This window comes from Microcaecilia unicolor, chromosome 2 (genome assembly GCF_901765095.1).
Source record: "Microcaecilia unicolor chromosome 2, aMicUni1.1, whole genome shotgun sequence".
Classification (NCBI taxonomy): Eukaryota; Metazoa; Chordata; class Amphibia; order Gymnophiona; family Siphonopidae; genus Microcaecilia; species Microcaecilia unicolor.
In genome coordinates, this window is record NC_044032.1 from 541,508,047 (window position 1) to 541,530,918 (window position 22,872).

The window sequence follows — 22,872 nt, forward strand, 5'->3', positions numbered from 1 at the left end:
TACCCTCCCTCCTCCCCTTTGGAGTTGCGTTTCATAGTTTTGCTTGTCATTCAACTGGCGGGAACGGTCACGCACGGGCGGGAAGACGGCCGCGCATGCGCGGTGGGCGTGCCCTGCGTGCGGACCGCCCGCGAAGCTTCTTCCGGTTGGTGGGGGCTGCCGCAGACGTCACCCAGTCGTGAGAACAATCAGCCTGCTGTCCTCGGAGAACACCTGCTACAGGTATGTATCATTCACTATAGTGGTGGGGGGACAAGACAGTGGGGCAATGTTGGTTTGGGGCAGAGAGAGAATTTTGTAAGTCAAAATAAAAATTAATATTTTATTTCATGCAGATCTCTTTTGTTTATAAGCATTACTAAATGGGCTATAAGCCCCTAATGCAGTCCATTGGTTTTCTTATATTTTGTTCTTGTGATGACTTATACTGTGCCAAAATTGAAAACTCTTATCTCTATCTGGTCGTTAATAAAAGTAGTTCATTGTGAACACTACCACCCTTAAAGGTTTTTTTGTGGCTGTACATGAGGAATTGTGATATTATGAGCCTCGGAGTTAGTGCTGTTATGGTACAGTAAGGTTCTGAGTGTGTTTTGCACAAGTTTGTGCATAGTGTTTGCAGTTGAGGGATTGTGTGTTGGCCTTACTGAGGTGACATCAACACTTTTAATTTAATTTTAGTTTGTCATAACATCAGACGTGGTTTTAGAAGATTTTGGAGGATCTGAATTGTTCCATAGATGTGTATGTGGTTTAGTGTTGGTAAGTGCTTGAAATGGATGGAAATAGCAGTGTTTAATAATTGATAATATTTTTGTATAGTATACATTGGTTAATATATGCTTTAAGCAACCACTTTATTATTTGACATATGATACATATCTAAATAATAAAAGGTATTAATTGTGACTTATTTTTTTTCTGTGTGTTGTCAGACAATTATGGATGTTAACCCCGCCCCTTTAGCCTCCCCAAAGAGTTGGGCCACCGACCGCCTATGGGTAGTGGGTTTTGGAGGGGGCTCAGCACACAAGGTAAGGGATCTATGTACCTGGGAGCAATTTATGAAGTCCACTGCAGTGCCCCCTAGGGTGCCCGGTTGGTGTCCTGGCATGTCAGGGGGACCAGTGCACTACGAATGCTGGCTCCTCCCATGACCAAAGGGCTTGCATTTGGTCGTTTCTGAGATGGGCGTGCTTGGTTTCCATTATCACCGAAAATCAGAAATGACCAAGTCTAAGGATGAGCATCTCTAAGGATGACCTACAGTGGGGGAAATAAGTATTTGATCCCTTGCTGATTTTGTAAGTTTGCCCACTGACAAAGACATGAGCAGCCCATATTTGAAGGGTAGGTTATTGGTAACAGTGAGAGATAGCACATCACAAATTAAATCCGGAAAATCACATTGTGGAAAGTATATGAATTTATTTGCATTCTGCAGAGGGAAATAATTATTTGATCCCTCTGGCAAACAAGACCTAATACTTGGTGGCAAAACCCTTGTTGGCAAGCACAGCGGTCAGACGTCTTCTGTAGTTGATGATGAGGTTTGCACACATGTCAGGAGGAATTTTGGTCCACTCCTCTTTGCAGATCATCTCTAAATCATTAAGAGTTCTGGGCTGTCGCTTGGCAACTCGCAGCTTCAGCTCCCTCCATAAGTTTTCAATGGGATTAAGGTCTGATGACTGGCTAGGCCACTCCATGACCCTAATGTGCTTCTTCCTGAGCCACTCCTTTGTTGCCTTGGCTGTATGTTTTGGGTCATTGTCGTGCTGGAAGACCCAGCCACGACCCATTTTTAAGGCCCTGGCGGAGGGAAGGAGGTTGTCACTCAGAATTGTACGGTACATGGCCCCATCCATTCTCCCATTGATGCGGTGAAGTAGTCCTGTGCCCTTAGCAGAGAAACACCCCCAAAACATAACATTTCCACCTCCATGCTTGACAGTGGGGACGGTGTTCTTTGGGTCATAGGCAGCATTTCTCTTCCTCCAAACACGGCGAGTTGAGTTCATGCCAAAGAGCTCAATTTTTGTCTCATCTGACCACAGCACCTTCTCCCAATCACTCTCGGCATCATCCAGGTGTTCACTGGCAAACTTCAGACGGGCCGTCACATGTGCCTTCCGGAGCAGGGGGACCTTGCGGGCACTGCAGGATTGCAATCCGTTATGTCGTAATGTGTTACCAATGGTTTTCGTGGTGACAGTGGTCCCAGCTGCCTTGAGATCATTGACAAGTTCCCCCCTTGTAGTTGTAGGCTGATTTCTAACCTTCCTCATGATCAAGGATACCCCACGAGGTGAGATTTTGCGTGGAGCCCCAGATCTTTGTCGATTGACAGTCATTTTGTACTTCTTCCATTTTCTTACTATGGCACCAACAGTTGTCTCCTTCTCGCCCAGCGTCTTACTGATGGTTTTGTAGCCCATTCCAGCCTTGTGCAGGTGTATGATCTTGTCCCTGACATCCTTAGACAGCTCCTTGCTCTTGGCCATTTTGTAGAGGTTAGAGTCTGACTGATTCACTGAGTCTGTGGACAGGTGTCTTTCATACAGGTAACCATTGCCGACAGCTGTCTGTCATGCAGGTAACGAGTTGATTTGGAGCATCTACCTGGTCTGTAGGGGCCAGATCTCTTACTGGTTGGTGGGGGATCAAATACTTATTTCCCTCTGCAGAATGCAAATAAATTCATATACTTTCCACAATGTGATTTTCCGGATTTAATTTGTGATGTGCTATCTCTCACTGTTACCAATAACCTACCCTTCAATTATGGGCTGCTCATGTCTTTGTCAGTGGGCAAACTTACAAAATCAGCAAGGGATCAAATACTTATTTCCCCCACTGTATATTTCAAGATAGATGTCCATCTTGTTTCGATAATACGGGTTTCCCCTCCCCTCCATCGGGACATTTTGCGAGGACGTCCTCAGCAAAACTTGGGCATCCATTTAAATTATGCCCCTCTATGTATATTTAATATGAGTATTATCTGTATTCAATTGCATTGTCTGTGTAATAGATAACACTGTGTATTAGGACTGCTTTTCCTATAGTTTCCTATAGTTTGCAGTATTGACTCCTTGTGAGCTTTCCCTATTGGCTGTTAGCTCTGAACTAGGGCCAGCTTTCCCTGCAGGCTGTGTGAGAGAGTCCAGTTTTTCTAGAATGCTTTGTGATCAGTAGCTGTTCTAGGGCTGATCCCTCCTGAATCTGCTGTAATTCTATCAAGATTTTTCACCATCTCCCCAATTTACCCTGAGTTTCCCCCTTTATTCTCTTTTGAGTGTTAGCAGCTTTTCCTCTCAGCTGGGCTGAGGTTCTGGCCAGCTCCTTGCCTCTGGAGTGGCTAGATGCAGACTCTATGCAGACGGCAACAATCTGTCTAAGCAACCGAACTTTAAATTAGATTTTCTTTGTTTATTCTGAGTACTACAATAAAGAAGATTTGCTTAAGAATTGAGTCTGCTGGTGAAGCTTCTGCTTGGGAATGATTTAAGCTGGCTGTTTAAGCTATACTATACTTTGCCTGGAACAGTACAACCCTTTTTAAAGCTCTTTTCAGTTTAGGCCACAGTTTTCTACTATCCTTATTCCTTCCCACTCTGCCATCTCCTCCTTCAGGTACTTCTCCTTTTTGCAGAAGTCAGCGTGTTTGAAATTCAGGACTTGTGTTTGGTGTGACTGGTTTACACCCTAGCCTGTATATTCAGACTGTGTAGTAATCGCTGCCATCCAAGAGGGCATCCACTTAGACATTAGACACACTTTCTCCATTTGTGAGTAGATCCAGAATCAGCACTCCTAGTTGATTACATCACCATTTGCCTGGGTAAAGCCCTTTGTAACATATCCACAGTGTTTCTATTTCTCTCCAGATTTGTAGATGGGATATTCCAGTCCACATCTAGTAGATTCAAATCCCCAGTATTTAACATAGAGAGCCACTCCTCTATTCATCGTAAATTGATTATGTCCAGATATGGCAATTATCCCATTGATGCGACTTTCTGAACCATGTCGGTTTAATGGCCACAATGTCCAAGTCCATATCCATTATCAGGGCTTCCAGAACAGGAATTTTGTTGCCTGGACTATAATCATTTGTTTATAGGTTTCCAGCACTTTTTGGGTGGCTTGCTTTGATTTTGTATAATTTTTATTCTGGTCTCCTCTTCCTTTTTTTTAAGATGTCTCCTTTTTATTTTTACTACTTGTTGTAATGATTTTGCAGGGGGTTATGTTTTTCTTCCATTTGTCACCCAATTTAAACACCTGTCTATATATTGCTTGAACTTTTTCAGGATCCCTCTTTGCCACAGAAACTTGTAGACTATCATTACAGTATAGCCACTTGTTCTATTACCTCAATCACCTGTATATATAAAACCTTTTTTGACTATACTAGATTTGGAGCCATGTATTAAAGCTGGTTGTGTGATGCACCCTCTCTTTCCTTACCAAAAATAGGTAAACTTCTAAAAATGCTATAAGGTTGATACTGGGTTTGTCTGTCTTCCAAAATTTAAAAGCCTCTCTGGTCTTCAGAGGTGCTCTTTCCAGCAAACCAGATGGATAACATCTTCACTTTTAGAATCCTTACTTTCTTCTGATTTCACAAACAATCTGGTCTCTGTTCCGCTAGCTGAAGATCTTGAGAGAAATTAAACATTTCTTTCTCTCTCGAATTGTGTTTCCAAATTAATGCTTCTGTAATTGAGTCCCCCAAGGAGTAACACGTTTCTGTATTCAGGTTTTTTGACATTGCTTGAGGGTATTTTGGTTCACTGGTTATCACTCTCTCAAGCTAATTTGGGTTCTGTTTTTGTGGCATTTCCCAAAAAATCCGCAGATGTGGAGAACTCTATTGCCCCACGGGAATGCACAAGAATAAAGGAAAAAGGTGGGTGGTGGACCACAGGCTCCAGAGATAAGAAGGACAATCTTAGGTGTAAAAGTCACATTCATTATCATTTCAAGATTTAAATCAACAATAAACATGATATTATATACTTGATCATGGTGTTTCTTTGGTGTTTCTGGGACATAGACCATAGAAGTCCGTCCTGCTCTATGGTCCAACTAATGAGTTAGTCAAAGCCCACTCCAGCCTATCCAAATCAGTCTTGTTTGCGGGACAAAGACCGTAGAAGTCTGCCCGGCACTGTCCTCATGTTCCAAATCACTGGAATTTCCGTCGAAGCTCTTTCCAGCCCATCCTAAACCGGATCGTCATATGCAGGACTCAGATCTTACTGATTCATGTGTCCACTCAAAATGTATATGTGCGCCTGGCTCTCAGGGAGCGAGTCCAAACAGAGATATAAAGAGGAGACTCTTAGGGACATAGAAGAGAAGTTCCACCTCCAGTCTGGCAGCCTTTGTGCTGCCATGAAAGAGAAAGGTCACCTGAAAAGAGCATCACCTTGATATGGCAGGAAGTGATACTGTACCAGGACCTGCCTTCTTAGTGATGCAATATCCTCTCACACCAAGGATGAGTCTCCAAAGGCATGTGCCCTGGAAGGAAAGGTTAGGATAGGTGTTAGTTGATGATTTGATGTAGAAAGCTGGTTGGATGGTGGTTGTGAAGATCACTTGGTCACTTGCCTGGTGTGAAGTACCAAGACAGCCAACTTCTCCATAGTACTGCCTAGAATCTTATATAGCTGACATCTGAGATGTCACCCAGATAAGGTTCTAGGCAGTATTGGGGCAAAGCCGACTGTCTTGGTACTTGTAGGTATCAATGACGTAGGAAAATGTGGGAGGGAGGATCTGGAAGCCAAATTTAGGCTTTAAGGTAGAAAGTTGAAATCCAGAACCTCCAGAGTAGTTTTCTCAGAAATGCTGCCCATTCCACACACAGAATTCAAGAGACAGAGCTCCGGAGTCTCAATGCTTGGATTAATGGTGTCCATTAAATGGCTGGCAGAGGATGCCAAACCCCTGCAGGTCAAAGAAATTTCATGCCTTAGCTTCTCCCCTCCTCATACTGCTGCTGTAATGTGGAAGTCAGTGGCATGCCTCCAGCCACAGACACCAGGATGACTCTTTGTGCCTTCTCAGTTTGCGCAACAACTGAGCATGCTCAGGAGTCCTGGAATTGGCAGTTGGAGGCTGACTTCCACATTAAAGCAGCAGTACAAGGAGGAGGGGAGCAGCTCAGGCACCGAATTTCTGTGGCTGACATCAGGATCCCCACCAGCATAAGAATTTTTAACGCACTTGGAGGGGGGGGAGGAGGGGGGAATTTATTGCCCTCAAGCCAATCCCTGTGCTCCCCCATGCCCATCCTACCACAAAATTAGAGGGATGACTGTGTCCTTGGCGTGGATGAGACAGGGAAAAGGGATTTAGATTTATTATTTCCAAATTTCTATACTGCTTAAAAACAAGGCGGTTTACAGAATACAAACACAGCATAAAATTCAAATGAACAAAATTAAAATAGTATAAAGAATAATATAAGTACAGAATTCTTAGACACATCACAGATAATAAAAAAAATGCTGCTTTTGCTTCAAAATACTCTTAGACATCTCACAGCTAATAAAATTTCTGCTCTTACTATCTCAAAACTGTCCTCACATAAAGGCTTCTACAAATAAATGAGTTTTTAAGAGCCGCTTAAATTGCACTATACTGGCACAAATGCAATTGTCCCACCAGTGCATTCCATATCAATATCCCGGCTACTGAAAAGGCAGCAGTTCTTGTAACAGTATATCATATGGTAGCAATCCTATCTAAAGATAGGCGTATTGTAGCTTCTGACCTCAAATTTCTATTAGGTTGATACAGTGCTTTTTTTTGTAGATAAAAAGGTGCCGGTACTCATTATGGGCAGGGTCACCACATATGGCTCCACCCCTATGATAGCCACACCCCTTATACCAGCCATGGCTCATATAAACAGACATCATTGAAAATAATATACTAGTATATGAGAAAAAAATAACATTTTTTTTCATTATAAATCATTTCTGTACGCTGTTACAGCTCCAGTATACCCAGTGCAAAATAAGTCAGCCGATGTAAATTCTCAAATTGGACATATTCCAAACACTAAAATGAAAATAAAATGATTTTTTTCTACCTTTGTTGTTTGGTGACTTTGTTTTTCTATCCATATTGGTCCCAGTCTCTGATTTCTGCTGCTCTCTATCTGTTCTCTTAACTCCGTTCCCAGGGCTTCCTTTCCATTTATTTCTTTACTTTCCTCCTTTCTTCTTCATTTCTTGCCCTACATCCATAAGTAAAAGCTGTGTCCTCCTCTGTGGAATTGACTGGAGGAGGTATAACGTGGATCCAGCATTTACCTATTTTCTCCATCCATGTGTAGTTTTTCTCCTCTCTTCCCTTTCCCTCATCTCCATCCATGTGCATCTTCTTCTTTTTTCCTTCCTCCCCTCCATCCATGTCCAGCATTTCTCCTCTCTTCCCTCCCTTGTATTCATATAAAGCAATAATTCTCTCTCCCCTCTCCTCCATCCAAGTTCAGCATTTCTCCTCTCTTCCCTCCCTTGTATTCATATAAAGCAATAATTCTCTCTCCCCTCTCCTCCATCCAAGTTCAGCATTTCTCCTCTCTTCCCTCCCTTGTAATCTCTCTCCCCCCTCTCCTCCATTCAAGTCCAGCATTTCTCCTCTCTCCTCCCAAACCCCTCTATCCATCCATATCCAGCAATTCTCCTGTATCTCCTGCTCTCTTCTCCATTCATTTCCAGCATTTCTCCTCTCTTCCATGCCCTCCCCTCCCACCCATGTGCATCTCCTTCCTGTCATCCCTCCCCTCCATCCATGTCCAGCATGTCTCCTCTCTCCCCTGCCCTCCCATGTCCAGCGATTCTCCTCTGTCCCCTGTCCTCCCCTGCCATCCATGTCCAGCGATTCTCCTCTCTCCCCTTCCCTCCCCTCTCATCCATGTCCAGCGATTCTCCTCTCCCCTGCCCTCCCCTTCCATCCATGTCCAGCGAATTTCTCTTCCCTGACCTCCCCTCCCATTCATATCCAGTATGTCTCCTCTCTCCCCTGCCCTCCCATCCATGTCCAGCGATTCTCCTCTCTCCCCCTGCCCTCCCCTTACATCGATGTCCAGTGATTCTTCTCCCTCCCCTGCCTTCCCTTGTATCGATTCTTTCCCCAGCTCGTCCTTCTCCACTGCCTGCCTGCTATGAAGCAATAAAGAAAGACTGCACGCAGCGATTGAGAGAGGCTGGTAGCGTCGGAGCTTCATTCTGCGAGTCCCACCTATGCGGAAACAGGAAGTTGAAAGAAAGTAGGCGGGACTCGCAGAGGGAAGCTCCGACGCTGCCAGCCTCTCTCAATCGCTGCCTGCAGTCTTTCTTTATTGCTTCATAGCAGGCAGGCAGTGGAGAAGGACGGGCTGGGGAAAGAATCGATAGGAGGGCAGGGGGGAGAGAGGGAAATCGCTGGACATCGATGTAAAGGGAGGGCAGGGGAGCGAGGACGGAGATCGCTGGACAGTAGGGGAGTGAGAGAAAGGGTTAGGACTCCCCGGGAAAAAAGGTGCCGCTGGTACACCGTACCGTTGCATACCAGCACAAAAAGAACCCTGGGTTGATATAAAGTAAAATAATCCTTCAAATACTTTGGGACAGAGGCATAAACTACTACTACTATTTAGCATTTCTATAGCACTACAAGGCGTACGCAGCGCTGCACAAACATAGAAGAAAAGACAGTCCCTGCTCAAAGAGCTTACAATCTAATAGACAAAAAATAAAGTAATCAAATCAATTAATGTGTACAGGAAGGAGGAGAGGAGGGTAGGTGGAGGCGAGTGGTTACAAGTTACGAGTCAAAAGCAATGTTAAAGAGGTGGGCTTTCAGTCTAGATTTAAAGGTGGCCAAGGATGGGGCAAGACGTAGGGGCTCAGGAAGCTTATTCCAGGCGTAGGGTGCAGCGAGACAGAAGGCGCGAAGTCTGGAGTTGGCAGTAGTGGAGAAGGGAACAGATAAGAAAGATTTATCCATGGAGCGGAGTGCACGGGAAGGGGTATAGGGAAGGACGAGTGTGGAGAGATACTGGGGAGCAGCAGAGTGAGTACATTTATAGGTTAGTAGAAGAAGTTTGAACAGGATGCGAAAACGGATAGGGAGCCAGTGAAGCAACTTGAGGAGAGAGGTAGTATGAGTAAAGCGACCCTGGCGGAAGACGAGACGGGCAGCAGAGGTTTGAACCGATTGGAGAGGGGAGAGGTGACTAAGTGGGAGGCCAGCAAGAAGCAGATTGCAGTAGTCTAAATGAGAGGTGACAAGGGTGTGGATGAGGGTTTTGGTAGAGTGCTCAGAAAGAAAGGGGCGGATTTTACGGATGTTGTAAAGAAAGAAACGACAGGTCTTGGCGATCTGCTGGATATGAGCAGAGAAGGAGAGAGAAGAGTCAAAGATGACCCCAAGATTTCGAGCTGAGGAGACAGGGAGAATGAAAGAGCCATCAACAGAAATAGAAAATGGGGGGAGTGGGGAGGTGGGTTTGGGGGGAAAAATGAGAAGTTTGGTTTTGGTCATGTTTAATTTCAGGGGGCGTTGAGACATCCAGACAGCAATGTCAGACAAGCACGCTGAAACTTTGGTTTGGATGCAAGGTGAGATATCAGGGGTAGAAAGGTAGATTTGGGAGTCATCAGCATAGAGATGGTAGGAAAAGCCATGGGATGAACCAAGGGAAGAAGTGTAGATAGAAAAGAGGAGGGGACCAAGAACAGAACCTGAGGTATGCTGACAGGCAGAGGAATAGAAGTAGAAGAGGATCCACCAGAGTGAACACTAAAGGTGCGGAGGGAGATGTAGGAAGAGAACCAGGAAAGGACAGAGCCCTGGAATCCAAGTGAGGACAGGGTATCGAGAAGTATGCTGTGATCGACAGTGTCAAAAGCAGCGGAAAGATCAAGAAGAATGAGGATGGAATAGAGACCTCTGGATTTAGCCAGTAATAGGTCATTGGAGACTTTAGTAAGCGCAGTTTCGGTAGAGTGGAGAGAGGGCGAAAACCAGATTGTAGTGGGTCAAGAATAGCATGTGAGGAGAGAAAATCAAGGCAGCGGTGGTGAACAGCACGCTCAAGTAATTTGGAGAGAAAAGGAAGGAGGGAGATGGGTCGATAATTAGAGGGACAAGTAGGGTCGAGTGAAGGCTTCTTAAGGAGAGGTGTGACCACAGCATGTTTAAAGGCAGTAGGGACAGTTGCAGTGGAAAGTGAGAGGTTGAGAATGTGACAGATAAAAGGAATAAGAGCAGGTGAGATGGCATTAAGAATGTGGGTGGGAATGGGATCAGAGGAACAGGTGGTACATTTTGAGGAAGAAAGGAGAAGTGTAGTTTCCTCTATAGTAACTTCAAGAAAGGAGGAAAAGGAATGAGGGGAAGGAGAGAGAGGGGAACGGACTAGTGGAGGGGAGAGGTGGCGAGGTAGAGAATTCAAGGTTTATCTTTTGAACCTTGTCGTGAAAGAATTCAGCAAGGGTCTGAGGAGATAATGAAGGGGAAGATAAGGGAGGGGGCACCTTGAGGAGAGAGTTCAATGTGGTGAAGAGAAGTCGAGGGTTAGAGCCAAGAGAGTTGGTCAGTTGGATATAATAATCCTGTTTGGCGTGTAAAAGAGCAGATTGGAAGGAGATCAGCATGAACTTAAAGTGTAAGAAATCAGCAAGGGCCCGAGATTTCCGCCAGAGGCGTTCGGCGGAGTGGGTACAGGAACGTAGGTAGCGGATATTAGAAGTCAGCCAAGGTTGGGATTTTGTACGCCTTATAGGGCGGGTCATCAAAGGTGCAAGAGTGTCTAAGGCAGAAGATAGAGTATTGTTGTAAGAAGAAACAGCCTCGTTGACAGACATGGATGGTGCTACAGTAGAGAGGAGGTTTGAAACATGGGAGAATAGAGATGAAGGGTCAATATCGTGAAGGTTCCTAGATAAATTAGATAAGATAGGACGGGACTGGGAGGGAGGAGATTTAAGTGTAAAAGTTATAAGATGGTGATCAGAAAGGGGAAGATCAGAGGCAAGGAAACTAGAGGGTGAACAGTTGGAGGAGAAGATGAGATCAAGACAGTGACCATTTTGATGAGTGGGGGAGGTGGAGCATAAAGAGCTTGTTGAACAAAACAGAGAACCTTGAACTGTATCTCCTATATTGAACCAAGAGCCAGTGGAACTGTTTCAAAACTGGTGTGATATGCATCACACTTGAAACACCAGCAACTAACCTAGCAGTAGCATTTTGTACTAACTGCAGTGCCCACATCCTGGACTTTAGCATACCAAGATAAAGGGCACTGCAGTAATGTAGTGAGATACAACCATACTCTAAATTATCCCATGAAAATCATATAGTGGTAACATAGGTCTCAACCTGTATAACAACTGAAGCTGTGCAAAACATGTTTGACACTCATCACCTGGTTCTTCGTGGTAAGTCCTGAATTTAGATAAACACATAATAATTTCACCACTTTTTGGACTGGCAATTTAACATCATGTACATTTTAGAAATTCAGGCCCAAATTTCTCCATGTTCTCCCTAGAATCATTATCTCAGATTTTGCTATATTCAGCATCAAGCCATGCTTATTCATCCATACATTTTACTTATCCATGTACAGCTGCAACTGAACTTCTAAACCAGCTCCTCAGGAGGTAGCAGGAAAGAACTGCACATCATCTGCATAAAGACGATATCCAGTTCCCAAACTCTGCAAAACTGCACCCAGAGAAGACATGTACACATTAAATAACAGGGCCAAAAGGGCTGGCCCCTGAGGTACCCCCCTTTCCAACAAAATCTCGAGAAGCGTGACCCCCACTTACACTCAATGACTGAGCCATCAAATAAGATATGAACCACTCAAAAACCCGTCCATTCATCCCCAACGGACTCAACCTAACCGAATATTCACTGAATCAAAAACCCCAGAAACATCTAATGATACCAAACAAACACATTTTGATCAAAACCCTTCCGCAACTCATCTACAGGGGACAACAAAAGGGACTCGACCCCGTATGCCCACCTAAAACCAATTTGATATGGATCAAGCAAGCCAACTTTATCAATAAATTCTTCTAATTGTCACAACACAATCTTCTCCTTCTCTTAACCCCAAAAAGGGGAATTGAGCAACATTTTGGGAAAGGAAGAGCCTATTCTGGAAAGATAGCCTCCAGCTTAATGTTGTAAAGGACACTTAGTAGCTTTTAAAAGCTAGAACCTGGGGGAAAGCTGATAGTTGGGGGAAAGCTCATGATTTAGAACAAGAAAACACTGGACAACATGATTTTTGTTTCCATAATGCAATTGGGTATTTCTTATACATTTTTGAAAAGGTGTCACAGAGATCACATCAAAATTATTCTATAATGTATTATTTTCCAAATATTTATACAAGTTTGTTACAACACATGTACATCAATATAACATCAATAGTAAAGGAATGCCATTCAGTTTAAATATATTATGATGCTATTGAACCCTATTTTTATGTATTGCTTCTAGGAGAGGTTGATGATTAGCTAGTTATTGCATGACCTGATGGTTAGTTAAACTAAAAATGTCATGGAAATGTATTAGAAGTCAACACTATAAACCCAACAACACTGGGGATAGTCTCTAAAAATCCAAAATAAATCGACAAAACCCACTAAAGTGACTAATATAGCAGAGAACTTAAGAAAATAATTTAGAGGATCGTCACAGGGAAATAAGCTGTAGACTAGTCCAGTGGTTCCCAAACCTGGTTCTAGAGGCACCCTAGCTAGTCAGATTTTTAAGATATCCACAATGAATATTCATGAGAGAGATTTGCATGCACTGCCTCCTTCATGCAAATCTCTCATGAATATTCATTGTGATAACCTGACTGCCTTGGGTGCCTCCAGGGCTAGTTTTGGAAACCACTGGACTAGACAATTCATCTTTAATACAAGGCTCATTAAAGTTCTAATCATAGGACCACCTATCTAATAAGTGTTCATATGCAGATTCAAATTTCATACCTTGCAATCCATATTCTATCAAATATTTAACTCCTCAATAGTCTTTTTTTTTTTTTTTTTTTTTTTTTAATCTGCAAAATATCCAGAATGAAAAAGTAAGTGTCCCGTGTTGACATGATCATGTTTCGAGTCTTAAAGCTCTGCTCAGGGAAAACTGTTGTCAATTGATCATCAACCAAAGTCCATTATTTGACAGGCCCCCAGAGAGAAACTGCTGAGATGGCTTCTGTCTCCAGTTCTATATGGGTGATAATTTATCACGGGGAACCAAGTGCAACAAATACATCTGCAGGTTAATATGTCTTCTAGTGTATTGAACTTGGCTGTAAACCATACCCTAACAATATTTTGTATATTATAGTTTTTATAACTTTTTATGCTTTTTTTCAAAAATTTTCAGAGAATTTTTTGGACCTTCAGAAACAGTGAATAGCAACACTGCAGTATACAACTGCTTTATACCCGCTTCCAATCCTCATCGATCCTCCAGATATATTTTAAAACTATTTAATTCCATTCATAAATTATATATTAACTTACCTTCATAATAGCAGACCCACTGCCAATATGGCCAGTGTTTCATCAGAGGAGTTGTCCGTTTTGTCTGCCAAAACATAAAATCATGTTAATATCTTACAGTAGTCTTAGTATATAAGTTGGGTGCTCTGAATGATTGTAATTCTCCAGTGGATATCTTCCCTAGAATAAGGAAAGGTTAGTGCTGGTTCTACCCTTTTCCTCGTTAAGTTGTAAAATTGCATCATTGGTCCGTGAAGTGTGGCACATTTTACAGGTGCATGACTGTTTTAGTGATCAACCTATATGTGCCTTTCAACAGAGTAAGCCTATTGGAGAACTCTTGCTTACAAGAGAATTGATTATTGTGAACAAGGGGAAAGAACATTGGGGTACTTTAAATGTAAAAACTGTCAGTGGTGCTCCTTGAAGATTGAAGGTACTGAATGGCTTCACCCATGGTCTCAACAACAGATTGTAGTGTGTTTGAATACTTCCTGTATGTCTAAAAAATATTTTATGCATCATAACTTTCCCCTGTTCTCTGGTATATGTGGGGTGATCTGCTAGACCTGTTAGGATTTGCTTAACGGAGCATAAATCTCTAATTATGAATCAGGTGGTATCGGCTCCTTGGTACAATATTGGATAGACTATAATCATTCTTAGAAAAATATCCACCAGAGAATTATAGATAGTATACAAGTCGGGTGGGAGGGTGGGAACATCGAATAAAGAACAATGCTGGATATATGAGCTGGATTCAGTTCAACCAATCAGGCTTAATGCAGAACTTGAATGGTGGTCACTGATCTGATGTCAACTGAATCGATCCAGTTGGGATGAGCCTGTGGTCACATGACTTGTATTTAAAATGCTGTTTAAATGTCAGTGCCATCTTTGAAGATTGGAACTATTCAAGCATGTTGAATCACTAAATAGTATGAGTGGCTCTTTATGAAATTTCCTGTCTGAATGATGTTTGACTACTGCTGGATTTTAATACTTGATTGGAAGCGATTATAAAGCAACTGTGTATTGCAGTGTTGCTATTCACTTTCTGAAAGTCCCAAAAAAATTTTCTTTGAAAAAAAAAAAAGCATAAGAAGTTATAAAAATTATAAGACTTACATAAAGTGTTAGGGTATGGTTGTTTAGAGCCACATTCGATACACTAGAAGACATATTAACCTGCATATGCTGGAACTTTATATTTGAAACAGAAGCTATGGCATGAAAGCATTTTTTCCTGAGGATTATTGAATAATGGACTTTGGTGATTGGTTGACAAGTTTTCCTTGAGGCAGAACTTTAAGGCTTAAAATGTGATCATGTTGGCATGGGTCATGTAGAAATATGCTAGCCCTTGCTCTCAGTAAAATATAGGCCATTGGCTCAGGCTAAAGAGCTAGGCCTCTTAAAATAAAAAATCATCTCTGATACAAAATATATTTCACTGTGGCAAGTGCTGAAATGAGGTAATTGAGAGCTGGCAAGGGAGGGGGGCATTTGCTCTTGTCCACAGTCCTGAGACTGGCACCTGTGAGAAGTCATAAGCAAGATGTTTCGATTAAACTGAAAGATAGTAGAGGGTCAGATGCAAGTAGAGGGAAGCGGAGCTCAGAAGAGCAAAAAGACCTGTGAAGTCATCTCACAAGATGCGCTTTGAACTTATCTTGTTTATACTTAGGGCTTGAGAATATGATGAAGTCATTTTGATCAACTGATAAGGTTGATAAGGGTCAAAAGCCCTGGTGACAAAGCTAGGGTCCATTGGAATCAATGAGGCCAAAAATAGTATAAAAGGAGCAGTATGAAGGATATTAGATCAGAGAGAAAGAAGACTTCAGAAGACTCCAGAAGGCCAGAGAGAGAGGACGTGTCATGTAATGCTGTTCCACCATGTGACTGCCTGATTTGCCTGTACTGCTATTGGTGAGATTGTAATAAACTATCTTCTTATATCCCAGTGAGTCCTTCTGATTATGGAGCTTGTCAGTGCCCAGTTTATATTTTTATGTCTACTGAATACTGGGTTTATTTCTAATTAAGGAGCCTGTTGCTGCTCTGTGTGAAACCATCATGAGCAGATACCAGGTTGGGGTAATTAAGCATTTGCAGGGGATATGCAATTCCTTTCAGGATAGTAGAAAGCCCATGGCTCCGCTGCTGCCCAAATGGAGATGGCAGACCTAATAATTAAACAGTCACTGTTTCATTCTGGAGATTTTGCAGATAAGTAATTTTTTTAGTTACTATTGCGGAGCCCTTACGCCAAGCCCCCTCCCTGCCCGTCTTCAAGTCTTTGCTTAAAGCCCACCTCTTCAATGCTGCGTTCGGCACCTAACCCTTACCGTTCAGTGAATCCAGACTGCCCCAATTTGACTGCCCCTATCGGACCGGCCGTTCACTTGTCTATTAGATTGTAAGCTCTTTGAGCAGGGACTGTCTCTCTTTGTTAAATTGTACAGCGCTGCGTAACCCTAGTAGCGCTCTAGAAATGTTAAGTAGTAGTAGTTAAACAATTGATGGAATATTAGTTGCAAGATATGAAATTAAAATTTGCATGTGAATGCTTTTATTTGAATAATAGATAGCTGGACCTATGACAAGAACTTTGAGCCTTGTATTAAAGATACACACATGCCTCTTTCCTCTCCCCTCTTTGTCTTTTCTAACTCTTTGTTGTACCATAAACCGCTTTAGTTGTCCCCAGGCTTTTATAATGGTATATCAAGATGCTAAAGTAAGCAAAATAGTGAGATTTTGTCCAGTAATCAAGTTAAGAAAAATAATTGGTGTATATAATATTTTATTATGTTTTTCTAGTATATTATAATCTCAGTAAAAGGGAGAGAACATAAAGCGAGCATAATAACATAAAAACAAACATAAACAAGGGTACTTTATCCTATTGTGTTTTAATGCTGAAAGTTGTTTTTTATATTTGCAGCTATAAAACAAATTGGCTGCTTCGCTTGCAAGATGTCGAATTAAATATGATGCTCTTACAATTGACCATATTCTACCCGAAAATGTGCGTAAACAGGAGCAGAGAGCCTTTACTTTACCCCTCTATGCTTGGATCAACACTGTTAAAACTAGGTAAAGTAAACATCTTTAAACAAATATTTTACAACTTGGACAAGTTTTGTTGTTTATATACATTCTAGTATGAAATTCTTCAGTGATGCACTAGATGATGATATATCAATTTCTTCACCAGCCTGCACTGTGTAGGGCACAGCTCTACCTATCAGTTCAACAGACTTAACATTAGTTTTTAGAAATAAAGCTCCCAGTATGTTCCATTCTTGTCCAGTTCCATCTTCCTTTCCCAGTTTAGCATTGGTCTGCTGGACTGAAGATGTGGAATATGTGCTACATGTATCTCTTGGTATGTAATGGGCTGGTTTCTTTTTATTTATTTATTTTTTTAACGAGGTCTTTATTACAGTGATCAATGAAAAAAATACAGGCGCAATGTACAGTCTGCTCAAGTAGAAACACAACTTGTTCTCAAGGCTAATGAAACGTCTAATATATATATTATAAAGCAATACTAAAGAAAAAGGGGAAAGAAAAAAATCTAACCAAAGGGGGAGAAGAAGTAAAAAAAGGAGAAAACAAAAAGAGAGAAAAACTCAGACCCTGGAGCCCTAAAAAGGTGATCACACAGAAAAAGCCAAGCCAGGTCTCACTCACCCTCAAAGCTCAAATTACATACAGATCCCCAAATCTTTTCCCAAGTCTTGAAAGAATTTTGCCTAATAGCAGTTAGCTTCTCCAGTTTATATACAGTGTAAAGTCGAGATCTCCACTTAACTAAAGGTGGGACTCCTGGTGTCTTCCAAGCAGCTGCTAAGGTAAACTTAGCCACATGTAGCAATTGGCGCACCAACAAGGTCTGATATTTCCGAAGTTCTGAGATCACTCTATTGAACAGGAAAATCCCAGAATACCAGGGAACTCTCAAGCCAGTTATCTACAAAATCTGGAAGCGGATGAATTTCCAAAATGTAACGGCTTTCGGGCAGGACCACCAAATGTGACCCGTGGAGGGGCATAATCGAACGCAAACGCCCATCTCCATGGGCGTCTGTGTCCAAGAACGGGTACGTGAAGGGGCGGGACATACCGTATTTTTGGAAAAAATGGGCGTCCATCTTTTTTTCGATAATATGGTTTGTGCCGGGCAAGTGCATCGGATTTGTGTGGATTTGAGCTGGGCGGTTTCGTTTTCCAGTGGTAATAGAAACCGAAGGCGCCCAGCTCAAAAATGAACCAATCCAAGGCATTGGGTCGAGGGAGGGGCCAGGATTCATAGTGCACTGGTCCCCCTCACATGTCAGGACACCAACCGGGCACCCTAGGGGGCACTTGTAAAAAGTAAAAAAAAAAAATGAAATACCTCCCAAGTCCATAGCTCCCACCCCTTGGGTGCTGAGCTCCTCAAATCCCCCCAAACTCCACTGCCCACAACTCTACACCATTACCATAGCCCTTATAGCTGAAGGGGGGCACCTACATGTGGGTACAGTGGGTTTTGGGAGCGGTTTGGAGGGCTCCCATTTACCAGCACAAGTGTAACAGGTAGGGGGGGATGGGCCTGGGTCCACCTGCCTGACTTGCACTGCACCCACTAACAACTGCTCCAGGGACCTGCATACTGCTGGGTATGGCATTTGAGGGTGGCATACAGGCTGGAAAAAAAAGTTTTTAGTTTGTTATTTTATGGTGGGAGGGGATTAGTGACCACTGGGGAAGTCAGGGGTGATCATCCCCGATTCCCTCCGGTGCTCATGTGGTCATTTAGGGTACTTGTTCGTGAAAAAAAAGGGTCCAAAAATGACCTAAATTCACAGTAAAAATGCCTTTCTTTTTTCAATTATCGGCCGAGGGCGCCCATCTCTCCTCGGCTGATAACCACGCCCCAGTCCCGCCTCCGACACGCCCCCATCAACTTTGTCAGTTTCCACGACAGATTGCAGTTGAAGAAGCCCAAAATCAGCTTTCGGTTATACCGATTTGGGCGCCCACGGGAGAAAGGCGCCCATCTCCTGATTTGGGTTGAAATCTAGGCGCCCATCACTTTCGAAAATAAGGCAGATAGTGCCCTAAACTCCACACACTCTACAACATAATGAAGATGTCTTAGGAAACCAATGATGGAGACGATCTGGGGTAAGGTATCAGCGGTAAACAATCTTGACTTTATTCTCACGGATATTGGAAGTGATAACTATTTCCACTAGAGACTTTTCAATGGTGTCTCAGTCCTCTGGCGTGTATGTAACACCCAGAAGTCCATGCCTCTTGTCAGGGCCCCGAAGATCCCTCAAATAACCATACAGTGTACTCACCAAAATCTTTGCAGATCTTCTCACAGATGTCCTCCAAGAAGATATAGTCACTCATCAACCTGGGCTTAATACGCTTAGAGGATGACAAATGAGCCAACTGAACATAAGCATAATAATGAGATTGGGGTAAATCAAAATCAAGTTGACCCCAGCTGGTTAATCCTTGTTGCTCCCACAATCTATAGTTAATCGAGGGAACCAAACCTGGTGGGAATTCAGGGTTATGGCAAATGGGAATGTAGTAAGAGAACTTAAAATCCACCACAGGACTCAGGGAATCCCAGATTTGAAAACTGTGCAGAATTATAGGGGAAACACCTGCCTGTAAAAATCTATGTCTAAGGGGAAGCCATAACAGATATTTCAAAAGCAACGGTCCCACCTGATCTTTTTCAATTTGTACCCACAATTTAGAAGGGTTATTTTTGAACCAGCATGATATGAGATTGAAGGGGGCAGACTCGAGAAAAATGTCAGGAAATATTTTTTTCACGGAGAGAGTGGTGGCTGCTTGGAATGCTCTCCCACGGGAGATGGTGGAGAGGAAAACGGTAACGGAATTCAAACATGCGTGGGATAAACATAAAGGAATCCTGTTCCGAGGGAATGGATCCTCAGAAGCTTAGCCAAGATTGGGTGGCAGAGCCGGTGGTGGGAGGCGGAGCTGGTGGTTGGGAGGCGGGGATAGTGCTGGGTAGACTTATACTATCTGTGCCAGAGCAGGTGGTTGGGAGGCAGGGATAGTGCTGGGCAGACTTATAGGGTCTGTGCCCTGAAAATGACAGATACAAATCAAGGTAAGGTATACACAAAAAGTAGCACATATGAGTTTATCTTGTTGGGCAGACTGGATGGACCGTGCAGGTCTTTTTCTGCCGTTATTTAATCGCTGAATGCCCTTGAGCTGCTCTAATAATTCCACACGTCTGGAACCTCCAATCCTCCACTGGCAGCATCTTGAAAAAGAACCCAATGGGAAAGCCTTCTTACACCCCCCCCACCCCCCAAAACAAATAAACTTTAGTACCCCCTGAAACGAAGAGAGAACCTGATGTGGAACCTTAACTGGTAGCACTTGAAACAAATACAGCAATCTGGGTAGCACATTCATCTTTATAGTGGAAATACGATCAAACCAAGACAAGTTCAGATGTTTCCAACGATCTAAATCAGTTTTAATGGCCAAAAACAACTTTAGATAATTAGTAGCATACAATTGAGAATAATCAGATTTCAACCATACACCAAGGTATCGCAGACCCTCCCCAACCCACCGAAATGGGAAAGATTGCTGTATTTGTAATAAAGTGGGGCTATCTATAGTCAGGTTACGGGCCTCAGTTTTACCCATGTACACATTAAATCCGGGAATAGGCCTGCAGTACAGAGATCAAGTTAGGCAAAATAGTAATGGGGCTGTTAAAGACAACAAAACATCAGCAAACAAACTAATTTTATGTTCAGTGTCACCCACTGAAACTCCCCGGATGTTAGGATTGGCTTGTATGGCTGACGCAAGTGGTTCCATCAACAAGGCATACAGCAAAGGAGATAGACAGCCCTGCCTTGTAGCTCTGGTGATGGAAAACATAGCCGAGTTACCACCATTGATGCGAACACAAGTAATTTGTTTGGAATAAATCTCTTATATCCAAGTCCTAAACAGAAGACCAATACCCATGGTTACCAAAACACGGTCCAAAAAGCCCCAGTGGACCCTATCAAAAGCTTTCTCAGCATCTATTCCCAAAAGGGAAGATTGCCAATCAGCCTTTGATGAAATGTAATTTAAGTTGTTAATTTTATGAATGTTATCAGCTGCTTGCCTCTTAGAGACAAATCCAGCCTGATCAGGGTGTATCAAAGTAGGCATCACAGAGCCCAACTGCACAGCTAAAACCTTAGCCAAAAGCTTGACATCCATATTTAACACTGAAATAGGATGACATGATTGACAATTTGTTTTATCTTTCCCTTCTTTTAAAAGAACAGAAATCCAAGCCTCCAACGTGGAAGAAGGCATCAGTGTCCTGACTCTCATTCTGTTTATAACTTCTGCTAGCAAAGGGAAAGCTCAATTACAATTGTTTTATAAAATTCCAAAGGGAGTCCCATCCAAACCAGGTGACTTCCCCAATGTCATTGATCATCAGGAAAATGTCCAGTTCGTCTTGAATAGAGTGAAGCAGCACTATTAGGAATAGTCTGGTAAGGCGAACTCTGTTTTGGCTTGTAAGCCGGAGGGCGCAGGCGGATAGGACGTTTGGGAAAATTAAAGACAATGGAGGCCATTTATTGTATACATTTTTCCCTTATTAGGTCTCGCTTCAGTGAATATTTGGAAGGGCTGTATGCCCATGATGAGGAGATGCAGGCCTCTGCTATTGATTCTTATTTGGGCTCATCTATTCTGCCTTGCGTTTTGGAGTCCGTGCGGAAGCACTTGTAGTTTCCCCTGAGGAAGTTTTGAAGGCCATGTCATTTGTTGATGTAGTTGGTGAGCTGGGTAGCAACTATTCCTTCACTAATTTTGGTTGGCAGAGGTATGGAGGTCTGTATCTTTGATGTTTTTGGAGGGATCTTTTGGGATTGGTGTAAGCAGCAGTATGTTGCCCTTTTTCTGAGGGAAGCAGCCTTCTTGGAACATGTAGGTCAGGTGAGAGGTGAGGTGGTCTATGAATCAGTTAGGAGCGAGTTTTGTTATGTGATTGGGGCATGTGTCTAGCATGCAGTGGGCGGAGGAGAATTTTCTTTGCGCTTGTACTACTATTTCATAGGTGGGTTGTGTGAAGGTGGTCCATGTCATGTCCGGTGGAGCTTCTGAGGGGTTCGAGGTTTGTGTTGTTTTATGTTAAGTTATTCTTTAGGTTGAGTATTTTCTCTTCAAAGAATCTGGCAGGGTCGTTTTCTAATGGGGGGGGGGTTATCATTCGTTGTCATCAAAGGTTTGGTATTTATTAGGTTGTTTATAAGTTTGTATAATTTTTTTTGTGTCCCTATAGTCTGAGCCTATTTGTTTCTTGTAGTATTGGTTTTTTAGCCTACAAAGAACTAACTCCACAACTAAGTATGATAAAAGTAGTGTGTGTTTATTTACAGTAGCAGCAAAGATAATGTGCAAAGAAGGCAAGAATAAATACCCATGAAGTCTTATCATAGAAACAGTTTAGAGTAAATGCTCATAAATTCCTAACTAGACTCCTTGAGCCCACAGCACTTATACAAAAGTACATGACACACATACAACCTGGTGCAGCCCTCTAGCAGGTGGCAGCGTGTTCCTCAGATGTTCAGCTTCACTGCAGTCTGCTCCTTGAATGGAATACCAATACAGCAGCCCCTTGCCTCAGATAAAAGCCCCTTTTTATATAGACATCATGGGTTGCAGCTGTTCTAATGATGTACATTCTGGCCTTGGGGGTGACATATACATAACTGTGATCACCATTATTATGACTTCAGAGGTGCCAGCGTTGTCTCACTGGCTTCACAATGATGGCGTCACTTTGACAAGAAGCCAGGTTTTCATAAACAATATGCAGTTTGCCAGCCACAGTGTCTCTCCAGCTGCATGGGACACTCCAGGAGTCCTTGGCTGTCTGGCCATGACATCAATGCTGATGACAACCTTGTTCTAGCACATTGGATCTGTTGTCAGCAGTCTTCTTCTGTATGCAAGTTCACAGCTTCAGCAAAAAACAGGCTTTAGCAACAAAAGTTGGAATAACTGACTCTGCATCTTAAGGTCAGGTTGCTAATGCTAGATAATGTCATGCATTATAATTTTGTATATCTTTGCTATAAAGTGCTTCATAGTGCTTGTTTTGCTCCTACATTTCCCCTCTTTCAAGGGTTCAGCTCTAAGGGGAGCTTTGCATCTTGAAACACTAGCTAAACAAACTGTGCATTTAGCATGCTTAGTTGAAATTGAGTAGACTACATTCATGCATCTAAGCTTAATA

The 22,872-nt window shown here is 42.7% G+C and overlaps 1 protein-coding gene across 1 annotated transcript in view; it reads left to right on the plus strand.

Moving 5' to 3' along the window:
* Positions 1 to 22,872, plus strand: part of NSUN7 (NOP2/Sun RNA methyltransferase family member 7) — a 201,825-nt gene that overhangs the window by 85,430 nt on the left and 93,523 nt on the right. Inside the window, exon 5 of the mRNA XM_030191328.1 lies at positions 16,505 to 16,652. Within this exon, the coding sequence (XP_030047188.1) occupies positions 16,505 to 16,652 (148 nt within the window). The remainder of the gene's footprint in view (positions 1 to 16,504; positions 16,653 to 22,872) is intronic.